Source organism: Benincasa hispida, chromosome 8 (genome assembly GCF_009727055.1).
Source record: "Benincasa hispida cultivar B227 chromosome 8, ASM972705v1, whole genome shotgun sequence".
NCBI lineage: Eukaryota > Viridiplantae > Streptophyta > Magnoliopsida > Cucurbitales > Cucurbitaceae > Benincasa > Benincasa hispida.
This window is the reverse complement of record NC_052356.1, coordinates 53,338,856-53,348,582: the sequence shown is the minus strand read 5'-3', so window position 1 is coordinate 53,348,582 and position 9,727 is coordinate 53,338,856. Positions and strand designations below refer to the sequence as shown.

Below are 9,727 nucleotides of genomic sequence, written 5' to 3'. Positions count from 1 at the left end.
TTGGTCACTAATTTATGGGATGGAAGAGAAGAATGAGGCAATCAAGAAAGTCCTTCTCCTACCTAAACAGGATAAAATGTCCGAAGACATTTTCATTATGAACAAAGTGATGACGCCTTTTCACCCTATAAAGAATTTCAGACTCATACGACACATGATATTAACACTCCCAAATCAGGAAATGCTAACCATTGTTTCAATTCTAATGAGAATACGACATACGACAAAAGCATACAAAAATTGTGATGCTTTCATTACCATCACATATACGAAAAATGACTATTCAATTGAGAGGTAAAATACTTGACATAGTATCAATTCAATCTCTAATCTTTATGAAAAATGAGGTTTTTTTTACACATTTAATATTTGTTATTTACGAATTAAATTTAAAATTTATTAAAAAATATATAAATTAAAATTAGATCTTCGAAATTATAAAAACTAAAATTCAACGTACTAAAAAGGTTTAATATTCTAATTTTTTTTTCTACCATAGTAAAAAATATTGTGAAATGTAGTGTAGAGTGAGAGAGGATTTAATTTGAAGATTAAGAAACCAAGAAAAGGAGTGCACAAATTTCATTGTAAGTTAGAAAGTAGAGCTGTCTCACTTTCTTTCTCTTAGGCCTCCAATAAGAATCCCCTTTGCAAAATTTACAGCTGTTTTCCAATATTTTATTAATTTAATTAACTTTCTTAGGCTGATTATTTATTTCCCACAAATTAAAAATTAATTCTTTTGTTTTTCTTTCTTTCTTTTCTTTTTTTTTTTGATAATTCTAATTTTAAAATTAACAAAGAAACATGTTAAGGATCTAAGGTTGTGTTTAATAACAGTTGATTTTTTTAATTTATTTTTGGTGGTTAAAATTGGAATTTTTTCCTGATCTATTTGTACCGTTCGGATCTTTTACGAAAGAATTTAAATTTTTAACTAATTAAAAACGACCTTATTTTATTTTAATTTTCAAAACGTAGATTGTAATATAAAAACATATCTAAATATTGAATAAAAAAAAGATGAACCCATATTTAAGATTATTGCTTATAAGTTTTCATTCATCATCTAATTAGAAGAGGTAAATAGTTGATATGATGTTTGAAGTAGATCTAATCAACTCATTTCTAGACTTATCACATAAAGTTGTAGTAACGTGGTGTTTGATGACTTCACTCTAAAGTTTAAGTTAGCATTCTTGTTCAAAGTAGCATGAGACTTTTGTATTAGTTGCCATTGTATTTTATACCTAATCAGTATATTTCTCGATAATATTATTTTTAATGTCTAGGCAGGTCAACTCATACGGACTTCAATTGCTTTTTTATTTATCTTAGTGTATTTCGAGTAGACGTGTCTTAAGGTGGTTTGGCCACGTGACACGATGAAATAATACATGCAACAAGTTCAATTTTTTAAAATGAAAAACAAAATATTATTACACGAAGTAAGTTATTAAACCTATACATAGTTTACAATAATATATGAAAATTCTAGTTTACAATAATATATGAAAATTCAATGTCAATTTTTTTAATAGGGTTTTGTTTTCTGCTTTCTTTTTCGTTCTTGGTGGTGAATCGAAATTTTTGACTTCCCGATCAAAATATACGTTATTAGCTCTATTTAATTATTATTTCATTTTCAATTTGAAGGCAGGGAGGGAATTTTTGACATTTTGATCGATACACAAATTTGTGAAGAGAGAGAGGGAATAAATAATAATGCCACTGCACATGGTGTTGCATGCCATTTCCTTCTCCTTCTTCTCTCCATTTTGCTTCATTAGCAACTCATCACTACGACTCTTTATCTTTTCTTTTTGCTTTCTTTACAATGATCTGTGATATTGGGATTCGTCTTTATTCACTTCTTTACAAATCCATTTTGTTTCTCTCAGAACTTGAATTCATCTGCTGAGCCTTTTCACCAATCCCATTTCGATTGTTTTTGGAGTTTCCCTATCTGTTGATGCGATTTTGTGATGGGTTTCTTTGATTCAGCATTTTAGTTCACTTTTTTCATCTGGGTATTTGATTACTGTAATAAAGAACAAGGACTTGATGAATTTTGGGAGTGGGATTTAGCAAATGAGTTGATAATTTGTTCCTAAGCTGTAGGTTTTTGGAATAGCTAGGCATTTTTTTAGTTCTTTTTTGGTCGATGGTGGAGCTTCAAGCTTGTGCTGCTGGTTTGGTTAATAATCCATGTGGATTATGTTCTACAATCGACCATGAATCCAGAGGGGAGAATGTGAATGTTATTGCACAAATGGCTGATGAGTTACAAAGAGAGAGGCAGAGAAATGCGGAGCTCGTGGAGAGAATATCATTTCTGGAAGCTAAATTGTTAGAGGAAAAAGTGAAGGATGCCCAACTTGCTGATGAACTGGTATGATTTCTCAGTTCTAATTTGTTTGTTCTTTTTTCACTCATTTCAATTGTATCTTTGTTTCATGTGCTCAATGCTCATTTTCAGGGAAGTTGTTCAAAGCCAGTGGGAAGAAGCTTCAAGAGGCTTAAAAGAAACAAAGAGGAAACAGGTAGCAATCAACAAAATGTTAAGAAAAATGAAACAATAATGAAGGATGGAACTCAGTTTTTGTCCCAAACAGATGCAAATCTAGAGGATCAATTGGTTAGTTGGATGAGTATGGATGAGACACAGTTTGTGCATTGTGAAAAGTTCAAGGAATGTGATATTACTGTAGATTGTGCAGATACAGATGAAACTGATGATGAAGAAGATTATAATCACGAGGGGAGGGAAATTCCTTTTGATCTCAAGGATTGGGAAATTAATGGAAATTCCAAAAGTTTCAATGATGCTAAACAAGATATATACCTTGATTCAAATACGGGATATTTGGAGAATCAGTTTGGTGCTGAAAACAAGCAAACAAAAGCTAAAGAATATGGAAAAAGACCGGAGCCTAAAAGTGAGGTAGAAGAGAGAAGTGAAAAGAACGAAACCAAAAACATTAAACTGTATGATGGAACATCAAACATCATTGCATCTGGGAATGAAGTTTATAAAGTAGGATTTCGAAACGTATCGCTTCAAAAAAAGCCTCCAAAGTTAGCCTTCTGTCCTAAAGAAGTAAAGGGAATTATTGAATCAGAAGTCTTGCCGCAGAAAAATGCTCAATCTCATACCATGAGGAAAATAATAGTGTTTTCATGTCTTGGTATAAGGCATGGTTGTGAAGAGATATACGAGTTAGACTTCAATCATTTCAGTATTCTAAGGAAAGGAGAGCCGTTCATTTCTCCTCAAAATCCTGGGGTAAGCAGTTGAAGATTTGTTGATGACTTGATATTATGTTTTGGAAATGTCGTGTTTCGACTTGTTATGATGTTAACTTGTGTCCTAAAGGACATTTTGCTCGCATGGAGTTACCTGCTTTAAACTTAGACATGTTAAATATTTTCATTTTTGACTCTGTCTATTGTCATCAATCTAAAAGGCTAAAATGAACTTTATTTGCTATCAGGAGCATGTCTTGTATGAGAATCCTGGTGTAAGGAGGAGAATTTTCTACCCCAATAGGCATAATCCAACATTATGTCCAGTTCAAATACTAGAGGAAGAGAAAGCTATGCGACCATTAGATGTTAACTGTCCTTCTTGCTTCTTTCTCTGTATCAAATATGGTGGCAGGACAAGGAATCTTCCACAGAACGAGTAAGACGGCCATTTTCCGAGAAGAGCGACGTCGTTATTAAAGTTACCTTTGCATAGTTCTGTTTATATATGGTTATTGACTGACTAGAATATTTTGCCACTGATTATGGCCAGGTATGTGAGGCAGCGAATGGGAAGAAACAAGCTGAAGTCATTTGGGCCACTCATGTGCAGGATGGCTATGTTAGCTAATATCCGCAGTGGGAGTTTTTTCTTCAAAGCCTTGGGAATTACACTTCTCTTCATGGCTGGTTTTCCAGATGACATTGTCCGCAAAGAAACCAAATACCGTAACTTGGACTTGCTTCAGAAATACTACAGGTATTGCTATAATTGCACTGAAAGTAACATAGCAGGAAAAAGAATGGTTAGAATGCAACCAAAGTCCCACATTGACTAGATAAGAGGATGATCACGAGTACATAAATGATAACAACTATCTTCATTAGTATGAGGCCTTTTTGGATGAAACCAAAAGTAAAACTAGAGGATTTATGTCCGAAGTGGACAATATCATAATTCATACCATTGCAAAGATATCTGAAAGTCTCTTGTCCCTTAACAAGAACAAAGAAGCATTTTTGACATATGGTTTATGGAGGATTGTGACTAGGCCTAAAGAACCTTGTTATTGTCATAATAAGAACAACCCTTTTCTAGCTAACTTGAATTATTTACCAAGATTCATTGCTAGTATGCTGCACTTGAGCAATGAACTTTCTTTTGCAGGACAGACAAAGATGCCGAAGGCGAGGAGTTATTTCTTACACACTTGACGACCGATAACATCGTAAGATCTAAAGATACAATCCCTCTACTATAATGGCATCATGAACTTGAGACCTTGACACAATTTGTTCAACACAGGATGACAAATTTGTTCAGGAGCAGCAAGTTGGAAGAACTGTTTCAAAAAAATCAAGGGGGAAAAGGCCAAGTAGTACTAACCAACAGCCTGACTCTTCAGACACTTCAACGAAATTTGGATTGGTAGGGTACACTTCAATCCAAACTCGTGCTGTGGCAGCATTTCAGTCACTGCCATCTCCATCTCAGGCACCAGTAGACAGTAACCATCCAATTCCAAATCCAATGGTTGCTAGTTCCTGCACTGCTATGGCCTCCTACCAAACTCAGAACCCATTTAATTATTTCCCACCAAACTCATTTGTTCCTCTTATGTATTGGCCGCCTCCAAATTCATTCAATCCAGGGCTTTACCCTTCACCTTATGCTTATCATTCTTTTCCATCAAGTGGAAATTATATCTCCTTCCAATCACAGCCTTATTGCAGCTTTCCCTGTAGCCCCTTCATGCCAAAAGCTATGGAAGAAAATGCAAAGAATGAGGACATCTCAGAAGAAACAGATAGTAATTCTGACAGTACTTCAAGCAGTAAAGATTAAAACATATACACAAGCAGCAAACGGTAATCCAGTCTCCTTTATGTTACTGTGCTTTATTTTGAGGTCCCACATCTCAGTTATTCCCTTGCATTTGTCTCTCCTTCAAAGTGGGTTAATCTGGCTGACTAAGTAACCACTCCATGTTTCTTCCATTTATCTTAATAAAAAATGATAGCCAAATTTTCTTTTTGTAGCTTCTTCACTCATCTTGACAAGGATAAGTTCTTGCTTAAAACCAAGATGAAAATTTATCAATTTAAGGTGATTTTACCATATCTTGATTTTCAATAGTATTATTACCGCCTAAAAGTTGTGAAAATCATGATTTTGTTATTTTCTTTTCTCTCTTTCTCTCTCTCTCTCTTTCTAGTACTAATTTTCTTCGTTTGGCTAGCTAATCAGACGTCCCTCCAATGAGGGTCCCAAAAATTCAATTATTATGTAGCAAAATACTGTGACAAGTGCATTTGCTTTTCTCATCTGTTTGTTTATCTTCTTTTTACATGAACAAATATTTCTTCTGATTCTCCTTCCAACCTTTCATTGCTTTTAAACATATAATTGCATCTCCTTCAATATAAGTATATATGTGCAGAGCCTGAATCTCTTGCCATTGTGCAGCTTTTATTACTACAAGAAGATAACTCAAGTACAACATTCCCATGGATCCTGAATAACCAGGCATCAATATGGTCAATGCATCATCATACACCATCTCTCCACCATTCATCCACACATACATATATACATACAACATCCATCCCTACATTCCCCTTTACCAACACAAAGCTCACAACAAGCACAACTTAGCATAATCCTAAAGAGCAAACAGAAGCAGCAGTGACCAGTACAGCCTGCATCAAACACACCCACTTTAATTTTACCTTACAACAGATGGATAAACCACAATCTTAATTATTCAGCCAAAACTCACTCCCCCATCTCCCTTAACCAGAGAGAGACAGACATGGATCATCTTGAGCAAGCTTGCCATAACTCAGTGCAGCTTGTTGGCAACATTGCACTGCTTCCTGATCTCACCCTTTGTGCCAGTTAGAGGATTGTTCTCGGAAAGGATGGTAATGGCTCTTGAGAATTCCTTGAAGAAATAGTCTTGCTTTTTGGCCATTTTCTTGACATATGGCTTTGTTCTCTTGTCTGTAGCTAGGTGATGATCCACTATCAGCAACCCTTTGTTGTCAAGTATGTTTCTGTAGTAGTTGTTGTCCAGAATCATAGGTGTACCACGATCATTTCTCACGTACTGAACAGCCTTGGGATCTGGGATCTCATCAGGACACTTGTACAACATGTGTTCTACATGGCTAGGGTTCAGCACAGGGTCTACCTGTGGGTAGAGCCGGTGGACCAGCTTCACACAGTGTGTTCTACCAACACTATGAGCTCCTACACAATACAATGAGTTTAGAACTAGTAAGTTTTCACCAATTCAAAAGATTTGGAAGATTCAGAGACCTTCATGGAACTTTTAAAAAAGTTTAGTGTTCAGATTCAGAAAGAAACATTGTAGAACTGTTAAGACTCATGTATCAAAAGTAACTAAAAGCTTTAGCTGTTTGGCTACTAAGAAGTTGACCAAACCTCCACATGTTGAACTCAATAATGGGGAAGGAACAACTTTGTAAGCTGTTTAACTACTTAGATTCAGAATCATTATAAAACTATTGAACTCATGTCTCAAAAGTGACTTTGCTTTAAGCTGTTCAGCTAATAAGAACTTCTCAAATCTCACATGATGAACTCAAAGATGGGAAAGGAACAACTTTATAAGCTGTTTGGTTACTGGTTTAGGTAAATATCTAATGCATTCTCCGGAGAATAAGTCATTTTTGGGGGAGAGACTACGTTTTTGGGATCTGCGTGCTCCTTGGTTAGAACCACTAAGGGGTTAGGGGACATGGAACATTTACCTAATAAAGCAACCACTCCAGGGGTATCAATACCCATGGCTGCAAATCTTTCAAGGACAACAGACATGCTTTCATTGTGGTCTGGAAGATACTCTTCCAAAATATCAGCTCTGCTTTTCCTTCCATCTCTTCTGCCTGTTTTTAGTGGGATGTAAGGCCCTCCAAGCTGCAAAAAAGGAAGAACCAAACCAACAACTTCTAATATAAATCAGTCAAGGAACAGAACAGAGAATGGAAAGAGAAGAAGACATATACTTACAGAAACAATGCCATCTCTGGCGGACAAAACAAGGATATCTGCACAGGACACAACTCCAGGGCACTCCCTTTCCACTGCCTCTTTAATGGTCTCAATATACCTGAAATTCCTAAGTCCAAAGCTTCTGTCTGTTTCCTTCTCGGACAAGGTCCTTCTTGTTGAATCCAAGAGCAGAGATGCATCACAGGACTGATCTCAACAATTTTATGTTGGTCAAAGAAAATCAGTAGGAAAAATTGAATTCCATGGAAAAAAAAAAAAAGAAAAAGAAAAAAAAGGAGATGGGAAGAGAAGATTACTTGAACACCACAGTCATGGAAGATGTTTCTTAGCCAAGAGAATGCAGTGTTCTTGTGGCGCTTGTAGAGAAGCCTAACTTGTTCTTTAATGATATCTTCAGCTTGAGGACATGTATCTTTGTAAAAGTTCATAACAAGACCATTGTCTTCCTCAAACTGAGCAGAAGCATATCTGAAAGAAACGGCCACAAAGGAAAGGAAGATGAAGAAAAACAGTGTCTTGGAACCCATTTCTGTGGTGGTTCTGTCAACACTGTCCACTGAACTTGCTTTTTTAGCTCACTTGGGTAGTACTTAAATAATGGAGAAAGAGAAAGAAAGATAAAGGACAAGAGAGAGAGTGATGGCAGCTGGGTTGTATTAAGAGATAAAAGATGGATCATTGATGATTTTATCTCTTAATTCTATACAAACAAATTACAGAACTATTGATTTTTTGTTGTTTAATGGTTTTCAACTACCTCACTTTTGGGTAACTGAACCAAAAAAGAAAAAGAAAAATGAACTTTAAGGAAATTTTGATGTGGGTTTGCATGCAATTTTGAGTTGTCTTTCAATGGCGCTGTGCTTTTTATTTACTGCTATGACAGTTTCTTTCATAAGCCTTTGGCCTTTCTTGTGGAATTTGATGAAACTTGTACGATGAGTCAGCAGAAAGTGCCGTTTCTATTTATTGTATTGTTGATGCTTGATGCACTTATTTCTTATCTACGTGTCCTAAAAGAATCTCAATATGGCTAAATCGTAAAAAATAACCTCATTTTTCGTGCGATTGAAAATCGAACTTTTGATTTTAGAGTTGATAATATAAATATTATGCCAATTAATTATGCTCATTTTCATCTCCAATTTTATCTTTTAATAGGACAAATTCTTACTTTCACTTCTCATAAATACTTTAAAACTATCTTAAAGTTTTTTTTTTTTTTTTAAAAAAAAATTGAGTTTCAAACAACATTAGACTTACTAAATTGTGCAACGATTCAAATTTTTGTTCTATTTATCATCTTTCCATTTAATAATTTAATTTTGATTTTAAACTTGAAAAGTCTTATATTTGAAGGATAGTTTCGAAATGTTAATCTAGAAACTATATAGGTGCCTTTTAAACAATAATAAAATTAATTGTGTATAATATAATTTTAGCTTTTTTATATTGTTATTTTAGATAAAAGGTTGAAAATATTAATGAAAATTGTCATTAACAAAAATATTGACATTTATAATTTATTTACGAAGTGAAAAAATCCCAACTTTTTCTTAGGACTTTGACTTCCAATATACTCGTATAATATTTTACGCAACGAGAATCTCGAGGGTGGGAATCTCTTATAAATATCTTATTATATAATCGGGAAAAAGAAAACTATGGAATCGAAAAAATTTTGTACATAAAATTTTTAAAATCATTGTGGTGTCACCATCAATAAATTTAAATTTCACAACTAGGAACAAATTTTAGATTTATAAGTAATCAATCTAGATTATGTTTTATGATCAGATTAATATATCATGCGAGGATTGTTTAGATAATCTATTCCAAGGTTTGTGATTGTATTTTTGTCAAAAGAAATATTGTATTTATATTATGTTGCTTTTCTCGACTTGTTGTCGACATCCTTCTTTCCTTCACTGGTTGTAGCTTGTTACCTGTCACCTCCCTCCTGTTGTTTTTCCTGACTTGTTGTCGCTTCTTGTCTTAATTTGTTATATAGCTCTTCTTTCACTTAGTTTTCATTGTTTGATTCAGCCATCTTTAAGCCTCCTATGTGGAGCCCCCTGTGACTTTTTTTTATGGGCTTTCTCTGGTCGGTCCTTCGATTGAGGCCAACCATAAACCATTATTTTCTTGATTGTAGTCATGTTGATTCATTAAGTAGCTCTCCCTTCGCCCAATTGTTGTTGTTACATCTTATTTTTTTTTTTCTTATACCAATTTTTCCTATAGCTTTGTCTCTCGAGTGCCTCTTTGTTTGTCTATGCTAACCATGCGCCTTCAGATTGTCAAGGCCGAGTCGTATTTTTTTTTTTTTTAGCTCAGGATGTCAAGTTAGGAAATTTTTTAGGTTCAATCCTAACCTTAGCTGGGGTCGAGCATGCTGGCTTGTGCCCAGATTTGAGCAAGCTCCTTTTTCTAGGCCATTCT

At 34.7% G+C, this 9,727-nt stretch overlaps 2 protein-coding genes across 2 annotated transcripts; one reads left to right on the top strand and one right to left on the bottom strand.

The window, feature by feature from the left end:
- Positions 1-1,671: 1,671 nt before the first annotated feature.
- LOC120083101 lies at positions 1,672-5,951 on the top strand. The gene is made up of 7 exons (XM_039038655.1): positions 1,672-2,392; positions 2,480-3,286; positions 3,495-3,685; positions 3,800-4,006; positions 4,415-4,475; positions 4,553-5,115; positions 5,287-5,951. Exons 1-6 carry the CDS (start codon positions 2,165-2,167, stop codon positions 5,090-5,092), a joined length of 2,034 nt encoding a protein of 677 aa, XP_038894583.1. The 5' UTR covers positions 1,672-2,164; the 3' UTR covers positions 5,093-5,115; positions 5,287-5,951.
- Positions 5,698-7,871, bottom strand: LOC120083102 (peroxidase 42). The gene is made up of 4 exons (XM_039038656.1): positions 7,582-7,871; positions 7,283-7,471; positions 7,024-7,189; positions 5,698-6,499 (listed from the first exon to the last, which is right to left on the bottom strand). Exons 1-4 carry the CDS (start codon positions 7,810-7,812, stop codon positions 6,090-6,092), a joined length of 996 nt encoding a protein of 331 aa, XP_038894584.1. The 5' UTR covers positions 7,813-7,871; the 3' UTR covers positions 5,698-6,089.
- Between the last annotated feature and the right edge of the window lie 1,856 nt (positions 7,872-9,727).

Bases quoted from the DNA above. Each gene is read 5' to 3' on its own strand.
- LOC120083101 (XM_039038655.1), top strand. From the start codon at position 2,165: ATGGTGGAGCTTCAAGCTTGTGCTGCTGGTTTGGTTAATAATCCATGT. The intron at 2,393-2,479 runs GTATGATTTCTC...GCTCATTTTCAG, and splicing joins CCCAACTTGCTGATGAACTG to GGAAGTTGTTCAAAGCCAGT. The intron at 3,686-3,799 runs GTAAGACGGCCA...GATTATGGCCAG, and splicing joins AGGAATCTTCCACAGAACGA to GTATGTGAGGCAGCGAATGG.
- LOC120083102 (XM_039038656.1), bottom strand. From the start codon at position 7,812: ATGGGTTCCAAGACACTGTTTTTCTTCATCTTCCTTTCCTTTGTGGCC. The intron at 7,190-7,282 runs GTAAGTATATGT...CCTTTTTTGCAG, and splicing joins CCAGAGATGGCATTGTTTCT to CTTGGAGGGCCTTACATCCC. The intron at 6,500-7,023 runs GTAAATGTTCCA...TGTATTGTGTAG, and splicing joins TGGAGTGGTTGCTTTATTAG to GAGCTCATAGTGTTGGTAGA.